This window comes from Podarcis vaucheri (genome assembly GCF_965113315.1).
Source record: "Podarcis vaucheri genome assembly, chromosome: 17".
NCBI lineage: Eukaryota > Metazoa > Chordata > Lepidosauria > Squamata > Lacertidae > Podarcis > Podarcis vaucheri.
In genome coordinates, this window is record NC_138755.1 from 3,916,939 (window position 1) to 3,937,235 (window position 20,297).

Below are 20,297 nucleotides of genomic sequence, written 5' to 3' on the forward strand. Positions count from 1 at the left end.
GGATCGACTTGACCCAGACTGCAGTAGCTCCATTGAGAGTATAAAATAAATTAATATTATATGGACCTTTCTAATCCATTTGGAAAGGCTGGTCCTGATTGTGCCCCAAAGTGAGCAAGAAGCCAGTGCAGATGAGCAAAAACTGGAGTAATATGTCCTTGCAAGCAACTGGGTGGCAGAATTCTACACCAGCTGAAGTTTCCAAAATAGAATTTAAGGACAGCATTGAAGTGTGCAGTGTAGGGGAAAGCAGACATAAAAGTATTGTGAGGGGAATGTTATTAAAAGGGGCACTGACTCCTAGAGGATACTTGCTTAAATTAGCATTTATGGTTTGTGATAGCTGCTGGCTACTAAGTACTAGACACATCTTACCAGCCATGCTGGAAGCTGAGATCAGTGTCCTATCTGCGTATATGTCTGTGTACAGTGGTACCTCGAGTTACAGACGCTTCAGGTTACAGATGCTTCAGGTTACAGACTCCGCTAACCCAGAAATAGTACCTCGGGTTAAGAACCTTGCTTCAGGATAAGAACAGAAATCATGCTCTGGAGGCGCGGCAGCAGCAGGTAGGCCCCATTAGCTAAAGTGGTGCTTCAGGTTAAGAACAGTTTCAGGTTAAGAACGGACCTCCAGAACGAATTAAGTTCTTTACCCGAGGTACCACTGTATACCAATGTGAGAGAGTGTGTGCACCAGGAAAAACATAGTGGCAGAAATTGGGGTGGATGGGAAAAGAGGTATTCTGCTAATCTGGCCTTCTTGCTGTTTGAGACATGGTGGAGAAATGCACTGAAAAGTATGAAATTTACGGCATGTAATGCCTTAAGGGAGGATATTATGAAAATGATATACAGGTGGTACATGACCCCAGTCAAGCTTGCGAAAATTTATCATTTGCCCGATAATAAATGTTGGAAATGTAAAGAAACTGAAGGTACATTCTTTCACCTTTGGTGGACGTGCCCAAAGATTAAGGCTTTCTGGGAAATGATATATAACGAAATGAAAAAGGTATTTAAATATACCTTCTTGAAGAAACCAGAGGCCTTTCTCCTGGGCATGGTCGGCCAATTGGTGCCAAAGAAGGACAGAACATTCTTTATGTACGCAACAACAGCAGCAAGAATACTTATCGCAAAGTATTGGAAGACACAAGATCTACCCACTCTGGAAGAATGGCAGATGAAGGTGATAGACTATATGGGACTGGCAGAAATGACTGGCAGAATCCGAGACCAGGGAGAAGAGTCAGTGGAAGAAGATTGGAAGAAATTCAAGGACTATCTTGGGAAATATTACAAAATTAGTGAATGTTAGAATGATGTTGGTTAGAATTTAAGTGGTTATCAGCTGTAATGATTAAGATAATTGGGGGGGGAGAAAGAAAGGTGGAAAATTAAGTGAAAATTAATGGCGAGGATTTGCTGAATGAATAATTTGAATTGGAATACAACAAGGGGAGGTATGAGGAGGTCTGAGAAGTAAGTTAAAAGAAAGTAAGCGAATGGAATTATATGTGTTTTTATTTTTGTATTTTTTTTGTTTTTTGTATAACCTTTGAAAAGTTAATAAATATATTATAAAAAAAGAGAAATGCACTGAAAAGTGTGGGCTGAACAAATGACTAATAGCAGATGAGGATGAATGCAAGACAAATGCTCAGTGGCAGACAAACTAACCTCAGGATGAACTTTCAAGAAATAGGTTGCCCAAACCCTGTTTGGAGCCCTTGCTTGTTCCCACAAGTTCAAACTGTATACATGTAACTAACACATTGTCACAAAAATGCTGTCAGTCTCAAGTATTCACCTTCTGCATAAGGAAATTAGCTGTGTCATGGCTGTCCTTGGAACTCCCTACCACTTGGAGAACCAAGAAGCTGTGAATGTCGAAGGAATGTCTACATCTGCACAATGCATTTAAATCCCAGTCGCCTCGATTCTGTCTTGTCTAGCCCTAAATTCTGATCCGATCCATGATCCTGTTTCCCACGGTGGACAGTGAGATGCCTCCTAGGAAGTCAACAAGCCAGACATAAAGGCAATACAGCAGCCTTCTCCCAGTGGCTGGTTTTGATGGTCAGATTTACCGTATTTTTCGCTCTATAACACGCACCCGACCATAACACGCACATAGTTTCTAGAGGAGGAAAATCTGTAGGCATGCCACCCGTAGGCATTCCCTCCATAACACGCACAGACATTTCCCCTTACTTTTTAGGAGGAAAAAAGTGAGTGTTATGGTGCAAAAAATACGGTATTCTCCAGGAATAAGCCTAATTCTCTTCTGAAGCCATCCAGGTTAATGATCATCACTACATATTGTGGGAGGTTTTAACTATGCACAGTGTGAATAGTTTTGGCTGTCCTGAATCTCCCACCATTCTGCTTTATGGGATGACCCTCGGTCCTAGTGTTGTGAGAGAGGCAGAAAGAGAGGTTGCTCCCAGAACAGCCTGTTTACTGAACATTCATCCTGATCTGTTTCCAGGGAGGTTTGATGATGTTGCATCAAAGCAAGGGCTATCACATGTTTCCCCATGCATTTTCCTGCCATATTCCTTATCAAAGAAATTATGGTCTTTTGGGGAAGTGGGTTTGTTTGTGTGAGACCTCCCAATCAACTGTAAAAGTGTGATTGGCCAGTGCGTCACTGAACCCCACCCAAAACAATCGGCCACCTGGAAGTGCCCAGAGAGAAAATCTTTTCTCTGGGGACTTGTTCACACAGACTTCCTTTTGTGCAGAGTTCCTAGGAACAGGTCCAGGCTTTAAAGCTCCATGTCCAAGTATTTTGTTTTTTGTCTCGGCGTTTTCCCCAGGAAAACCTGCATTTTACCACTGAATGGAAATCAGGTTTTCCACAGATGGTCATTTGCTCCAATTCAGCAGTAAAACGTGGGCTTTCCCAGGGAAAGTTGTGGGGCAAACACAAAACTGCTTGGTCAGGGAACTTTAAATCCCGGACCTGTGCCTGGAAAGCGGGATGCCAAAGGAAGTCTGGATGAGCCCTGCACCCCTCATCACATTAGAACCCAGGGTCAGGTTTTACCACCCTGCTGTAGTACTCCCAAGGGAAGCACATTGATTTTTCTGTTAGGACTTATTGGCAGCCATTGATGCACATGGGAGGAGAAAGGAAATGCCCTCAGGGACACCACAGATGTAGCACCTTGACCTGCTTCTTGCCCCTAATGATCCCAGGCCTTAGGGGGCAAATCCGATCCTATCTGCTATCTGCGGGAGGCAGTGGAAGTCAGGAGTGCCTGGCGTGCTCTGGTCCATGGGGTCACAAAGAGTTGGACACGACTAAACGACTAAACAACAACAAAATGCAGACTTAGGTCCTGTTTCCTGGTCACTCTGATGAGGCATAATTTTAGAAGCTATTACATAGGTAGGCAGGATGTGCATTTTTCAAACCCTAAGTAAATAACCGAGGTGTCGTGGTTTCTGTTTCCCCTTTCGAATTTGCAGAGACCCTCAAATCTGTAGCCGGTGTGGAAAGTGTTGCAGGAGAAAAGGGATTGCGCCAGAAAGATGAAAAGCCTTCGATCCTGAAGAACAGTGTCTTGAGGAGGAAGGAGGCAGCGCTCCCCAACTACCTGAATGGCCAAAATCTGGGGCAGGGAGGTGTGCCGAAGAAGTTGTCCAAATTTGGAAAGAAGGTATTGGGCACAAAGAGAGCAGAGACTGCCAGCAGCAGCATGGGCACAAAACCAGAATACGCTGCCCCTGCGACAAACCTCAGCCTGGCCCAGGCAGGCAGTATGCACCCTCAGAAAGGTATGAACAAGAGTGGGAATAAAGGGATGAAGGCCAGCCTGTGAATAAGCTTGGACCAGTTTCATTGTTAAGCTTGCCTACCAGTTTTAGGCTGCAATTCCAAGCATGCTTTTTTTTTTTTTATAATAATTTTATTGCATTTTTCCAAATTACAAGTAAAACAGAAGAAAAAACAGAACAAAAGAAAAGATAAGAAAAGAAAACAAAGGATTCCATTTCAATAACTTTTTTTCAAATTTCCATTGGACTTCCCCACATCCCCCGGATAATGCATTCTTGATAATAAAGTCATCAGCAAATTATACCCTTATTTCATATATTTCTTTATATTTTCAATTGCAATTTAAGTTTAAATCTCTTGTTCTCCATTTACTCTAAAAATATAACCTGATATCATTTTAACCCATTTAGACTTTGGTTCTTTCACAAATGTTAACAATTTCATAAATAATTAAATTTCGTTGCTGGGGCTAGCGTTCTGAATCATACGTCATCTTATGTTTCATACAACTTATAATACTTTTGCAAATAGTCTTTAAATTTTTTCCAGTCCTCCTCCATTGCCTCTTCTCCCAGGTCCCGGATTCTTGCAGTCATCTCAGCCAATTCCATATAGTTCATCAGTTGCGTCTGCCACTCCTCCAGTGTGGGCAAATCTTGGGTCTTCCAGTATTTGGCGATAAGGATTCTTGCTGCAGTTGTAGCGTACATAAAGAAAGTTCTGTCCTTTTTTAACACCTTCTGGCCGACAATGCCCAGAAGAAAGGCCTCTGGTTTCTTGGGAAAGGTGTACTTAAACACCTTCTTTAACTCATTATAGATCATTTCCCAAAAGGCCTTCAATCTTGGGCACGTCCACCAGAGGTGGAAAAATGTCCCTTCAGCCTCCTTGCATTTCCAACATTTATTGTCAGACAAATGGTATATCTTAGCAAGTTTGACTGGGGTCATGTACCACCTGTACACCATTTTCATAATATTTTCTTTCAAGGCATTACATGCCGTGAACTTCATACCGGTGGTCCATAACTTTTCCCAGTCTTCTGACATGATGTTATAACCAATGTCTTGAGCCCATTTTATCATGGCTGATTTAACTGTCTCATCCTGAGTGTTCCATTTAAGCAGCAAGTTGTACATTCTCGATATTACCTTGGTCTTTGGTTCTAACAGCTCTGTCTCAAGTTTCGATTTTTCCACCTGGAATCCTATTTTTTTATCTAGCTTGAAAACCTCATTAATTTGGGCATAGTGTAGCCAATTTTGCACCTTATCTTTTAGTTTTTCAAAGCTCTGCAATCTCCAATTACCTCCAATATTCTCTATTATTTCCCAATATTTCGGCCAATATGCCTCCATATTGGATGTTTTCCGAGCTTTGGCCTCTATTGGTGAAATCCACCTCGGAGTTTTACTTTCCAATAAGTCTTTGTATTTTTTCCAGACCATGTATATTGCTTTCCTGACAATATGGTTTTTGAACATTCCATGTGTTTTCCCCTTGTCATACCACAAATACGCATGCCAACCTAGCGAATTGTTGAAGCCTTCCAGATCTAGGACATCAGTGTTTTCCAATAAAATCCAATCTTTCATCCAGCAGAAGGCCGCAGCTTCGTAGTATAACCTTAAGTCCGGCAGGGCAAACCCCCCTCTCTCCTTTGCATCAGTTAATATTTTAAACTTTATTCGGGGCTTTTTGCCCTGCCAGACAAATTTAGAAATGTCCTTCTGCCACTTTCCAAAACAATCCACTCTGTCCACAATCTGCAAGGCCTGGAACAAAAACAACATTTTTGGCAAAACGTTCATTTTTATAGCTGCGATTCGGCCTAACAAGGATAATTTCAATCTTGACCAAATTTCTAAGTCTTTTTTAACTTCTGACCAACATTTTTCATAGTTATCTTTAAATAGATTCAAATTCTTAGAAGACAGATTGACCCCCAGGTATTTCACTTTTTTAACAATGTTTAGTTCTGTTTCTTTCTGAAACTCCTCTGTTTCAATAACCGTCAGGTTTTTCCCTAACACCTTAGTTTTTTGTTTGTTCAGCTTAAAACCCGCCACCCGACCAAATTTCTGAATCAATTCCAAAACTCTTTTTGTACTAGGTTCTGGCTCCTGTAATGTTAAAACCAAGTCATCTGCAAATGCTTTCAGTTTATATTGTTTCGCTCCGACCCGTATTCCTTGTACCTGCCGATCCTCCCTTATCATGTTCAGCAAAACCTCCAGGACTGAGATAAACAACAGAGGGGATAGGGGGCACCCTTGGCGTGTTCCTTTTTCAATATGAAGTTCTTCTGTCACCACATTGTTCACTATCAACTTAGCTTTTTGTTCAGAATAGATTGCCTCTATTCCGTTCTCAAACCCCCTTCCCACTCCCATCCCTTCCAAGTTTTTCTTCATAAATTTCCAAGAAATATTATCAAAGGCCTTCTCCGCGTCGATAAAGATTAACACCGCTTTGGTGTTAATATTTGTTTGTAAAAGTTCCAAAATATCGATAATGTTCCTGGTATTATCATACAAATGTCTACCTGGGAGAAAGCCTGCTTGGTCCTTATGAATTACTTCATTTAATACCTTTTTAAATCTGTTAGCCAAAACGTCCGCAAATATTTTGTAATCCACATTTAGGAGTGAGATGGGGCGATAGTTCTTAAGTTGAGTCTTTTCAGTTTCCACTTTGGGTATCAATGTGATGAATGCTTCTTTCCACGTATCTGGTGTCCTCCCTCCCCCCATAATATAGTTGCAAACCTCCATTAATGGTTGTATCAGATAGTCTTTTAAAGTCCTGTAATATTTGGAGGTAAGTCCATCGGGGCCCGGAGATTTGCCTAGTTGCATATTCTGAATGGCATCCTCGATTTCCTGTAGTGTTATTTTACAATTCAAGATTGATCTCTTCTCTTGAGATAATTTTGGAAGGCCATTATCTTTCAAGAATTGTTCTATCTCAATTGCTTCCTCAGGTTCTTGTGTATACAATTTTTTAAAATATTTCTGGAAACACTTTCTAATTTCTCCTGGTTTCTGAAAGCTTTTCCCTTCAACTTCTAGGTTGGTGACATAATTTAATTTTTGTCTCTTTTTCAACTGCCAAGCAAGTAGTTTCCCACATTTGTTTGCAGATTCAAAGGATCTTTGTTTCATTTGTTTGATTTTCCATTCCACTTCTTGGTTAATCAATTTCGCATATTGTGACTGGTGGAATTTTATTTCTCTTAAAGTCTCTTTTGATTTTGGATTCACTCTTAATTTTTTCTCCCCATCACTTATCTTCTCCAAAATCTTGTCTTTTTTACTATTCCAGAGTTTTTTCTTGATTGTATTCTGTTGTATCAGGAACCCTCTCATAACAGCTTTGCTTGCGTCCCAGATAATTCTTTTTTCCACTGAGGTATTCAAGTTGATTTCGAAATAATCCTTTAAAGTTTTTTGGGCCTTCTTTACGATCTCTTGATCTCTTAACAAGTTGTCATTCATTTTCCATCTGAAGGAATCGGCAGTAGTAAATCTCATTTCCATTTTCAAAGCGTTATGGTCGGAGCAAGTCTTTGGGCAGATTTCTATTTTTGTAGTCTTAGGTGCCAGTCCTCTAGTTGCCCAGATTTGGTCGATTCTTGTCCATGACAGGTGGGCCTCAGAAAAGAAAGTTCCTTCTTTACCTAGGGGGTTTCTCGTCCTCCATAAATCAATTAAGTCCATATTGTCAGTTAATTCAAAAAAAGTTTTTGGTAGTCTTCCATCTTTAGTCAAATTCTGATTTTGTGACTTATCCATCAAAGTGGAGACAACCCCATTCATATCTCCCATCATAATGATGTTGGAGTAGTCCAGATAGTCCAGTAGTGTCTCATGCAGCTTCTTATAAAATTCTGATTTCCCCTCATTTGGTGCATAGATTCCTAATATCAAAACTTTTTCTCCTTGGGTCGAAATTTCAATAGCCAGGATTCTTCCTTGTTCATCTTTAAACAAAAATTTTGGTGATAAATTCTCTTTAGCATAGATCACCACACCTCTCTTCTTAACTCGGTCTGATGAGATAAATTCTTGGCCTAATCTTTTGTTTATTAACACCTTCCTATGTAACCTGGTCACATGGGTTTCTTGCAAGCAAATTATGTCCAAGTTCTCTTTCTTTAATATATGAAAAATCCTTTTGCGTTTTTCTGGGGAATTCGCGCCATTAATGTTCCAACTGTAAAGCTGCAGAGACATCCTGTATCAATCTGTTGTTACTCTTATTGGGTGTCTTCTTTTTTGTCCAAATCCGAAGGTGGTGGTTCTTTTCCTAGCACTGGTGGTGGCCAAATGGCTGCCACTCCTTTCTGCAAGTCTTCTCCGTGGTCGTGTAGGAACTTCTGGCTATCCTCTTTCGTTTTGATCTTTATCTTCTTTCCTTTGTATTTAAACGAAAGACCCTGTGGAAACTCCCACCTGTAAGGTATTCCGTTGCCTCTCAAAAGTCCAGTTAGGTCGGTGTAGTTAGATCTTAGATCCAGTAATTGTTTAGGTATGTCCTTGTAAATTTGTGCTCTTCTGTCCTGGATCTCAAGTGCTTTATTAAAGTGTAGGTCAAGTAGCTTGTCTCTCTCCTGCTTGGTCCTTAAGATAATCAAACAGTCCCTAGGTCTGTCCTTCCCAGCCGCCCTTCCCAATCTAAATGCAGTTGTTATTTTAAAATCTGTATCTTCGTTTATGCCCCAGAATTTAGAAAATTCTGCTGTCAAAAAGCCAGTCAAATCCTCTTTCTCAATCTCTGGAATAAAGCGTAATCTCAAATTATTTTCCTTGTTTCGCAGTTCCACCAAAGACAGATAGGCCTGCTGGTCAGTAATATGTTTATGGAGTGGCCTTACCTCTCCTTTCAGTTCCTCTACTTCTTTAGTTACTGCTTCTACTTTCTCATTCGCAGCCTCGGCCAGTTTTCGATTTTCAGATACTACGTCCTTTAGGTTTCCAATATCTTGTGAATGCTTAGCCACCTGTTCAGAAAGTTTGTTAATTGAAGATGTAGCTAAGTCAATTTTTGCAGTCTGATCATCCACTTTTTTGTTCAAAATTGCAAATTGTTGTAGCATTTCCTCTAGAAGAATGTTGGATCCCCCAGCTGCCATATCTTCTTCACTTGTTAATTGTTCTAATTCTTCAGCTGGGGTTGTTGGTAATGATACAGCCTGTAGTACCGCAGGGACTGAAGATCTACGGCCCTGGGAAACCAAAGTTGTTTGTACCAATTTGCCTTTCCCTGCTTTCGACGCAGCTCTTGTTTTTGGTTTGCCACTCATTCCACCCTCATTCCACACCTGTCTTTGGATTCAAGGTCAAGCTGTCAAAAGTTCCATGGGAGAGACAGGCCTCAGAATGAGTCACCAAGCCACAGAGAGACAAAGCAAAGTCAGTTCTCAGGAAATTGTAAATCCCAAACTCCACTAGAGGGAGTATAGCTCAGTTCATGAAAGAAGAAACAAAGTTTCAGTCGCCATTAAAGTTCCTACAATTAGACAAGTTAATAAATATCTTTAGAGAAGAACTTTTCCTTCTTGCAGAGCCCTCTCAGTTTTGCCACAATAGTTTCTTAAAAGGTGCAAAATACAGTTGCTTAATTGTATCCACCGGTAGACATCTGTTTCAACTTTGTAAATATATCCGCAACATAACTTTTACCCGCTGCAAGTCCAGGGCTAGGGGTTCTCAAGTCTTTAAAGTTTTGAAAATTTTAACAGAGAAGAAACCCCAATTAAAATAGACACAGTCACAGAAAATTAGAAATAACTTGCCTTTCCCTTCAATTTCCAAGCTTCTCCAGACGTATGGTATCTCTCTTTTTAAAACCCTTTTCTATTGCTTCCAGCTTGTCAGTTTCTTTGCCTTTAATCATTAAGCACCTCCGGGAGACGGACTTCCTTTTTCTCGTCTCCCGCTTTCAGCCGAATTCACAATTTGTAATCCAATCTCATATAAATCCTACTCACGAGTATTTGATTTGTAATCCAATGTAAAGGAAGAAAGGTCGGCGCTCATCGGTAACAGCCGCGCGGCTTCACTCCCGCAGAAAGAGCGATGAATCCACAGCACCGCTTCCCCTCCGCGCTTCCGGAGCCCCTTACGGGGTCCCTTCTTCGTTTTGGGGGTCGCTCTCGGTGCCCGCCGGATCCCACGGCCACGAGCTCGCTCTGCTCGTGGTTTAACTTAATGGGTCGTCGCTTCGCCGTAGCAAACAACCCTTTTCTGCGGAGCCCCTCTCTGCAGCGCAAAGAGGACCGCCATTACCCGTTTCGCGCCGCCTCCGGAAGTCCTGCGAAACTCAGTGGGCCTTACTTCTGAGTAAGGCTGTGTGTGCAGCATACATTTAGAGCAGACACACCCTGCAAAGAGTCCTGGGAACTGTAGTTCACCCCTCACAGAGCTACTATATCTAGTGCCCTTAACAAACTACTTCTAATTGTGGGAATTAGACTGTAGCTCCCATTTGCAGAGTATGCAGAAGGCTGTTTGACTCTTTAGTTCTCTTTTCCCTCCTATAAAAACTACGCAATACACTCTCTTTTAAAGTTTAAAGAACATATGACTTTTACTTAATAATAAATTTATTTATATCCCGCCCTCCCCAGCCGAAGCTGGGCTCAGGGCAGCTAACTGTACTTGCAGTGCAGATTAAATATACAATACAGGTGGATGTTTCTTTTAGTCACGAAAACATCTCACCTAGATTAAGCTGTTGCAGACTAACGAACATTTACAGACTGACGATACTCTGACTCCAAGGCAGACAGCAGCACAACACAACACACCTGTTGCTCTGACTGCTAAGACTCACAAGACTGTGAATAACAGAACCAAGGGAAATCGCAAGGTCCTACAGCCCTTTCAAACATCAGCCCTTGACATATGCATTTTGGATGCTAACATCCCATACTAATTTCCGTGGAGGTTAACTGTACAGTTAATACAGGTAGGGTTTTTCAATTTTGTTGTTCTGTATGGGACAATGACACGGGACGCAGGTGGCGCTGTGGGTAAAAGCCTCAGCGCCTAGGGCTTGCCAATCGAAAGGTCGGCGGTTCGAATCCCTGCGGCGGGGTGCGCTCCCGTCGTTCGGTCCCAGCGCCTGCCAACCTAGCAGTTCGAAAGCACCCCCGGGTGCAAGTAGATAAATAGGGACCGCTTACAAGCGGGAAGGTAAACGGCGTTTCCGTGTGCGGCTCTGCTTCGCCAGAGCAGCGATGTCACGCTGGCCATGTGACCCGGAAGTGTCTTCGGACAGCGCTGGCCCCCGGCCTCTTGAGTGAGATGGGCGCACAACCCTAGAGTCTGGCAAGACTGGCCCGTACGGGCAGGGGTACCTTTACCTTTACCTTTATGGGACAATGACAATAAAGATATCGTATCGTAGCATATCGTAGCATATCGTATCGTAGGGTTGATGCCCAGGCTGTCGAGAGCCCCAGAGAAGTGCACTCCATTGGGACGCTTCCTATATCAATGGTGTTTATTTGGTAATAGTCATGGGGAGCTGCAAGGTGCCATTTTTAGCTACCATCAACATAGGGGCCCTGTGGGAAATGTAAAATGGTGGCATGCAGAAGGCCTCTTCCAACAGACCTGGGTCTAAGTGCAAGAGCATCTGATAGTGGAGTTCAACGTGTGGCTGAGTGGAAGACTGATCTAACCCATGGCTCCCCTTTTGAATGAACAGCTGGGCAAGAGAGAGAGAACCATGCTGCCTTTGTGCAGGGCAACTACCTGGTCAATGGTGCCCCAAGTTAATCAAGGACTGTTAATTAGGTATTGGGCCCCCTGTTAGGTGTGGGTGGAGCGGAGATGGGTCATGTAGGTGCCAAAATGTCCTAGTCTGCCTTGCCTTTCATTGCGCATCTCTTGTCTCTACAGGTTTGATCCATGTAGAGAAAACACCAGTGAGGGAACCTGTTGCCCCACAGAAGGCAAAGGCAAGAAAGGAATACGCTGTCACATCTAGGAATAGTACTCGGATACAGATAGGAAAAGTGCCAGGCCCTTGGCATGGAAATGAAAGCCAGGCACTCTCTAGTCCTACCCACAAAAATACTGGCAAGGCAAAAGAAGGAAAGGAGCCCAGAATAATCCAAAGCAATGCCAGCCGGGCACTGCTGCAGAAGGAGAACATCTCTCCCCACAGGAACACCAGCAAGCCAGCATCAAGAAAGGACCAAGGCCCCCTCTTCAGAAATGCCAGTCACACCCCAATGCGGAAAGAGTATAGTGCCCTCACTAGGAATGGCACTCAGGCCCAGGGAGTGAAAGAGCCCAGGCTTCTCCCGAAAAAGGCCAGCAAGGCACAATCAGAGAAAGAACATGGCATTCCGTCGGCAAACACCAGTTGGTCCCTGACACGGCAGAAGCAGGGCATCTCCCAGAGAAATGCCAGCCAGGCGCAGATGAATAAGCGGCTCAGAGCTGTTCACCTAAATGCTAGCCAGGCACTGTCAGGGAAAAGGCTCATGACCCCAAACAGGAATACCAGCTGGGTTGAGGTCAGGAAGGAGCTCACCCTTACCCATAAGAATGCCAGCCAGGCAGCGCCACAGGAAAAACCCAGATTTTCTCACAGGAATGCCAGCCAGGCATTGCCAGGGAAGCAGGATGGCTCCCAGCAAAGGAATATCACTTGGGCAGAGGTTAACAAGGAGCACAGACCTTCTCACCAGAACGCCAGTTGGGCATTGCCAAGGAAAGACTCCAGTTCTTCCCGCAGAAATGTCAGTCGGTCACTGGCAGGGGCAGAACATGGCATCCTGCACAGGAAAGGTGGACAGGCACGAGCAAGGAATCTGCCTGGTGTTCCCTTCAGAAATGTCACCCAAACTGAGGCTGTGAAAGAACAAAACGTATCTCATAGAAATGTCTTCAGAGCAGGAGGCACACCAAAATGGCAACCTGCCGTGCCAAAGGAAAGAGATGAGCCCATAATGCCATCCTTGCCTGTGACCTGCCTGCTTTCTGAACATGCCATCGCTTGTGGCAATGCTCGCCTGAAACATGTGCCCAGGCTGAGTGACACTGCGCTCAGAACCCTCTACCTGGCAGGTACATATTTGAGGCAGGAAAGGGATTTTTCTTCTTCACCAGCCTGTGTCTCTCCAGCTTCTCTTTCCTCACCTCATTCCCAGTGTAAACACTCTTCTGGGCCCAATAACTGGCTTATCGTGCAAACCTATACATGTCTACTCAGAAGTAAACTCCACTGAGCTCAGTAGGACTTACTCCCAGGTAAATGTGTATAGGATTGCAGCCTTGTTCAGTCGATACGCTGCAGTGCGCTCATTAGTAATGATCCTGCTTTTAATACTATTTGCGCCTGCAAAGTTTTCGGGTGATCAGACTGTTTAATTTCCAATAAGTGCTGAAATCCTTTTAACTTTTCATACCACAAATGTTTTGGGGTGTTTTCCCACTTGCTTTTGTTGCACTGTAGCCCCTCTGGAGAGCAATAATGTGGTAGCACTGGGGAAGCATCACAGAACAAGAAATAAAGCAGGAAAAAATCCACCACTATAATTGTGCAAGGATATGTTGCAGAAGGCACTTGCAGCCAAACACCAGTTTGGAAAGGCCCTTTCTCCCCGTTTTCCAAATGTCTGTGTGGTGGATAGAAGCCAGCTAGATCTGGAATTCCCAAAAGGTTTGTGTGCTGCTGGGATCAATATGATGACTTTTGCTCTGACAGAAACCCAAATACAGGGGCCCATCAATGTATCACAGTGGTTTGGAGGTTAGCACTAACCATAGTTTGCCTGGGAAGCAGTGACTGGAGGAGGGAATTGGTGCACAGGAAGTGGGAACACAGGTTTCAGGTCATTCAAACCATAGTTATGTGGAGGGAAAAGAGGGAAAGAGACTATGAGGATGGAACATAAGGATGATTTAACAGGCAAATAACTATAGACTAACATGGACAAATATGTTACTGAGATTTGATGGAACCCCTAAAAAAAACACATCACAAGGAGCCAGTGAAATACCAATTTAGGACACTAGAAGATAATTAAAAGGGGGGGGAGGTTATGAGGATTTCTTGAATGGCAAAATATGATGGTTGTAGATCTGGGAGGGAATTCTGAGATAACACAATCATGCAGAATGAAAAAACAAAAAACAGGAGTATATATGTTAGATACTTTGAATAATGGTTATATATTCACAATTGGCAGATAGGGAAACAGAAGTCTCTCTTTCTCTTTTTTCTTCTCTTTCACTCTCTCTTTTCTTTTGGATTGAGTCTCTTGTATGATCTTTGATTTTGGGTGCCTATTGAGTAGCGTTAACTAGATGTATATCTTAACACCTAAAATTTTATATCTGTGATAAATGAAGATACATACAGGGAGCTGACAGAGAAAGGCAGGTCAGTGTTTTTTTTTCCTCAGAGTGGGAGACTGAAGAAGAGGAAGCTCTCCCAGGTGGGAGGATTCAGGGTGTGAAGATCAAAATAAAAGGGTGACTGAGGGCTATATACCTGTATGCATAATTTTATGTCTTATAAGGATCATATGAGGATTATTTATGTGTTTCATTTTCTCTTTCTCTTTAATTGTTTCTGATTGATAAATTGTTTTCTATTATTCTCTTTAGTCTCATTGGAATTTTATAGAATATTAGTTTGAAAACCTTTAATAAAATTGATTTTTAAAAAAAGATTGGAGGAACAGACTGAGATGCCTGAGCTGGGCTTTTAGAGTTGTCATTACAAGGCCCAGAGTGTGATCTTCCCTGTAACTGCTTTTGCACCTCTCACCTTCCATCTTTTATGCTTCCCAGAGAATGAGATCACACATGTCCCAGCTGGGATTTTCTTGGGGTTGCCCAATCTAGAATGGCTGGATCTCAGCAAGAACAAGCTGGATTCCGCAGGCCTGCACCCAGAAGCTTTCAAGGTGAGTGGAGACGGGAAAGACCTTTTGCTGTGAAGGGAAGTTCAGAAGCAAAGAGGGAAGTCAATTTATTTGGGGGGACGGGGACTGAGGGGGAAATAGATTATCACAGGCACCTTTGGAGATCAATTACTCCTAACGTCTTCAATTAAAGGAGATTCTGAAACTAGGACTGTACATGCAAAGAATGTGTTGAGCCATTGCTCTATAATTTGCCCATTTGCAAGAAATAATTATTTCTTGTTGACTACTGAACATGATCACAACCCCATCAGTACCTTTCTTCTTCCATGCAGAATCTCACCAAGCTGAAGCGTCTGAATCTGGATGGAAACCGCCTCACTACAGTCCCAGCTTTGCCCAGTTCACTACAAGAGCTAAAGATGAATGACAATAATTTAGAAGGACTGCAGAGACACAACTTCCGAGGTAGGGGTCACTTTATAAAAAGTCCTTCCTTGGATGTGTGTGTGTACTCTGCATATGATCAGAGGCCCTCATTCCTAGGTGCCGGAATTTTTGTAAACACAAGGCGGCACCCTATTAAGTCACATTTCCTATAGATTTGTGAAACTCTGGCATACACACCTAGGGGCTCATCTATACTTTCTACTGTTCTGCTTCTTTCCTCGGGGAAAGGTGCTCTTTAACACTCAATCGGAACAAACAGTAATTCAGGTTTTCTTAGGATTGACGTTTGCTCTGATTGAGCACTAAAGTTCAGATTTTCCCTGAAGAAGGAGTGGGGCAAGCGGAAAACTGCTCAGACCCCCCATGGTTTCTAGGCATGGGACGAATGGAAGTGTGCAGAAGCCCTTCGTCATTAGAAAAAAAAAATTACATTTTCCATAGCAAAGAGAACTGCACTGAGACATGGAAATTATATAATTATTTATTAAATTTCTATACTGCCCTTAATCTGAAGGTCACAGGGTAGTTTACAATATAAAAACACAAAAATACATACCATAGTAAGAAATGAAAACAATACCCCATGTGGGCATTTCTGTAGAATAGCCGCTGTTAATATTTAAGATTGTGATGGCGATTACAACCACCCTGTTTTATGATCTCCACATTTTAAGCAGGACTAGAGCTATGGAAACCACTTAATAAGATGTTAAGAATTCATTCCTTTGCTCATGATTTACTACACTTATAGGCCACCTTGCCGCCAGGGAACCCAAGGCAGCATACAAAGTTCTCCCCCACCCATTTTAGCTTCACAACAATCCTGCGAAGGAGGCTAGACTGAATGATAGTGACTGCCCAACATGAATTCTGTGGCTGTGTGGGAATTTGAATCCTAGTCTCCAGAGCCCTAGGGCACATTCTTATTTCCCTTTGCCCCACGGTTGCCTTGTGGAACATATTCAGGGGAAGAAAAGGCCGAGGAGCAAATCCTACACAAATCTGGAGTGGAGTTTCCAAGACAGTTGGATGCCATTTTGTACACGTTGTTTCTTGCAACTCCTGCAGCCCAGCTGGTGCCAAACTCATTTCTTTGCTTTCCTTTGGAGAGGCCAAGAGGGGGAGGGGCTTGTCATCTGGGCAGCCCAGGACCTCTAGACCAGGGGTCAGCAGCCTTTTTCAGCCGTGGGCCAGTCCACAGTCCCTCAGACCATGTGGTGGGCCGGACTATATTTTGGAAAAAATAATGAACAAATTCCTATGCCCCACAAATAACCCAGAGATGCATTTTAAATAAAAGCACACATTCTACTCATGTAAAAACACGCTGATTCCTGGACCGTCCGCGGGCCGGATTGAGAAGGCGATTGGGCCGCATCCGGCCCATGGGCCTTAGCTTGCCTACCCCTGCTCTAGACACACTGACCAGGCTTGCACCCCAGAGAGGTCACTTCAGGCAATGTGATTCTCCAGCAGTTTGGCTCCCCTGCCCCCTCCCGGAGGCACACTCCATTGTCTCCCAAGACAGACAGGTGGCAACAACTTCTGAGGAGAGATACATAGGCTTGTATTGTATACCCTTATGGGCAAATTACATTGCAGATAACGGTGTCTGCCGCAGCCCTACACAGTGCACACACATGTTATCAAGATGCACAGTAGAACAATTACATAACGGGATGCCCGGCAATTTCAAGTGACCTAATTTTGCTAACAGCATCCATGTGTCTAAATGACCTGAAACTATTGCCCAGACACATTGAAAGTAGACAACAGTAGCAAAAAGAGATCCCCCATATAAACAAATCACATGGATTGCTACTACAAAGGCAAATCTAGATACAGTATGTTGCGCCCTCCATTGTCCTTTGACAAAGCCTACTGAATGCAATGCACCGTTTTCATGCAGACACGTTATGCTATTTCCAATATCGGTGTGAAGATCTTCCATCAGTTTGGAAGCCAGGAAGCCTGCTGTTACTGGTCTAGTGTCTTTCTGTTTCTATAATTGCCCAGTGCTGGATGTGTGTGGGTTGTTTCCTGAGAAGTTTGTTAGCAGCTGATAAATGGGGGCTAAACAGGAAGCTGGGATACACACTGGGCCTCCTGGGAGCAAGTTCTGCTGCTAACAGAGGCCCGTTGTTTCTACCCTGTCCATCCTGAGAGTGTTCCAGCAGTGGAAACTGAAAGGAAATGTAAAAACTGGACTAATATGCTTACATGCATTAATTTTATATAATTTGAAATTTTTGTTCCTTAACAATTGGGGGATTCTGATAGCTGTGTTGCCAATATATTTCTCCCCTGTTAAACTGTTGTTGTCCCTGTGTCTTTCCAAGAACCCTGGGGAGGCAGAAATTTGGCAGGTGAAGCTTTCTCCATTCTTTGCTAAATCCCTCCATGTCAGCGAAAAGGCAAAGAGCTTAAGAGCAAGGCTGGTAATGGGAGGCAGGGTGGGGGTGGGCAGAGAGGGGAATATTTGACCCATATTCAAATGTATATTGACCTGCATATCAGTCCTGTATTTCAGTTGGGGGGGTAGCCTTCTTAGCTTCTGTGAGGTCCTCCTTTGCAGCTGTTTTTCAAAGGCTACGGAGGGCATGATTTGGTTAAACCTGGAGGAATTCAGGGAGTGGGATTAGTGCATTTCCTTAAGGGGTGCTCTACCTGTCCCAGTATAATTCCAGCACTGGACTCATTTCTGAATGTCATTTCATAATACATTTGGGGAGCCCCCATTCTCATCTCATACGTGAGCCTTCAAAGAATTAATTCTTCCACAGCACTGTGATAGCACATCCAGACTGTTGTTATTTTTGCAGGTACATTTAAATGGCATAGCAGCAAATTTATACCACGCAATTAAAACGGCTTCAGTGGTCTTGTGCAACAAAACTGTCCTCCCCCAAAAAAATCTGGGCTTTCTGCAGCAAGGAAACATGATGGGAAGGAACAGGGAAGTTTCTTTATTGCAGTTGTGGGGGGAACTTGCTGTTTTATATTTTGAAAATCAATCAAAATCAATCAATCAATCAATCAATCAATCAATCAATAGGATGGGGAAATGCCCCAGAAAGTGCTGGATATGCTTGATGCAACATCATACAACCTTTCTGCAAAGAAATAAGAAGAAATGCTTAATAAGTAGCTGCCACCATACAGTGGTGCCCCGCAAGACGAATGCCTCGCAAGACGGAAAACCCGCTAGACGAAAGGGTTTTCCGTTTTGGAGGTGCTTCGCAAAACGAATTTCCTATGGGCTTGCATCACAAGATGAAAATGTCTTGCGAGTTCCTACGGGGTTCCCCCCCTCTTTTTCCCAAGCCGCTAAGCCGCTTATCAGCTGATCCTAAGCCGCTAAGCCGCTAAGCCGCTTAACAGCTGATCTGCTAAGCCGCTTATCAGCTGATCCGCTAAGCCGCTTATCAGCTGATCCGCTAAGCCGCTTATTAGCTGATCCGCTAAGCCACTAAACTGCTTATCAGCTGATCCGCTAAGCCGCTAATAGCGCTAATCCGCTAATGGGCTTGCTTTGCAAGACGAAAAAACCGCAAGACGAAGAGACTCACGGAACGGATTCTTTTCGTCTTGCGAGGCACCACTGTATAACGTTCCCACAATCTTTCTGCCAAACATCATCAGGATGAATGCTCAATAAGCAGGTTGGCTGCAAGTGGCCAGAGGAGATTCATGGATTCATCTCTCCTCTGCACAGGCCTCTTCAAGCTGCTCACCCTGGAGCTGGAGGCAAACGAGCTGCATGATGGGAATGTGCCCCCCACCACCTTCAAGCCCCTGAGCAGACTCATCTACCTGCGACTGGATCGGAACCGCTTTCGGGCCATCCCGCCAGGTTTGCCTGCCTCCTTGCAGGTGAGCACAGCAGGGGTTGTTCTTTGTAACAGGACCAGACCCTAGTCAGGGGGCTGTCAGCTGAACCAGGAGCCAAACCTGGTAGGTCAAAGGGTATAAAGTAATGTATGAGATTTGAAAGGAATACCGTACAGCAAGCAATGTGCAACTTCAAATAGGCTGTGAACTACTACCCAGTATCAAAAATGGGCAGTGATCTACCCCAGGCATAGGCAAACTCGGCCCTCCATAAGTTTTGAGACTACAATTCCCATCATCCCTGACCACTGGTCCTGTCAGCTAGGGATGATGGGAGTTGTAGTCCCAAAACATCTGGAGGGCCGAGTTTGCCTATGCCTGATCTATCCATTGTCATTCTTCAACTTAAACATACTCTTCCCGCTCCCCCCTAACACATGTGTTTTAAGCTGTGCTTATTTTAGAGCCCCTCTGGGCCAAACAGCTCTGTCTGTTGGTCTCTCCTGCTTGCTCCACCCTAGAAGGTCACTAGCTGGGCTAGTGGTATGCACTGCAGAGCTCTCACCTGGCGCCGCTTCTTCTCTGGGCAGCAGCCAGGATAGAGAAAGAAGCTCTGAAGTGAGCCAGTGATGTCTGCATTGTCTGCTCAGGGCAGCAGCACCACTGTCCAAATCAGCCAAATACTGGGCACAGTATTGCACCTAATATTAAAACTGCAGAGTGGAAGGAAAAGAGGATCATTTTCTGCCTCTCCACTTCCAGCTACAATATGAAGACTGGAGAAGAGACCCTCTTAAGAATATTAGGGGGTGGGCAGGGGAAGGACTAGACCATGTGAAAAATGAACATAATATTTTAGCTGCAGTTCATTCATTTTCAGCTTTGTATTCTTGTTATAAAAAAAGTGTGCCTAGCCATTCCGTGGTTAAACCTAGGTTTAAGGATGCCAATTATCTCCTAGCCTTCATGTTTCAGTTTCTAACACTGCAACCATGGGAGGGGTGTGTATGTTGCCCTCATGTCCTTGTGGACATCCCAGAGTCACCTGGTTGGCCATTGTGTGAAACAGGATGCTGAACCAGGGCTGGTCCAGCAGGGTTATTTCCCTCTGCTCCTGTGATACCACCTACATCTCTCTTTAAAGATGACTGTCTGTCTCCAGTCAGGCCCCATTTAACTTGTCTCATTCTGGAGTTCTTCTGTATGTTGTTGTTTTAGAGGTGGATAGGTTGTGTGAAATAGGTATTGGATTGGTTTGCCACACAAAGCTGGACAGGGACTGAGCAGAACTGGAATCAAGGAAGGGGCGGCGGCGGGGGGGGGGGGGAGGATGCT

At 43.7% G+C, this 20,297-nt stretch overlaps 1 protein-coding gene across 3 annotated transcripts in view; it reads left to right on the forward strand.

The window, feature by feature from the left end:
* The window catches only part of LOC309522446 (uncharacterized protein), a 41,004-nt gene that overhangs the window by 17,145 nt on the left and 3,562 nt on the right, over positions 1 to 20,297 (forward strand). For all 3 annotated transcript variants that reach the window (XM_082205720.1, XM_082205719.1, XM_082205718.1), the window contains 5 exons: positions 3,481 to 3,789; positions 11,701 to 12,876; positions 14,608 to 14,723; positions 15,017 to 15,149; positions 18,847 to 19,004. In XM_082205720.1, the coding sequence (XP_082061846.1) occupies positions 3,481 to 3,789; positions 11,701 to 12,876; positions 14,608 to 14,723; positions 15,017 to 15,149; positions 18,847 to 19,004 (1,892 nt within the window). The remainder of the gene's footprint in view (positions 1 to 3,480; positions 3,790 to 11,700; positions 12,877 to 14,607; positions 14,724 to 15,016; positions 15,150 to 18,846; positions 19,005 to 20,297) is intronic.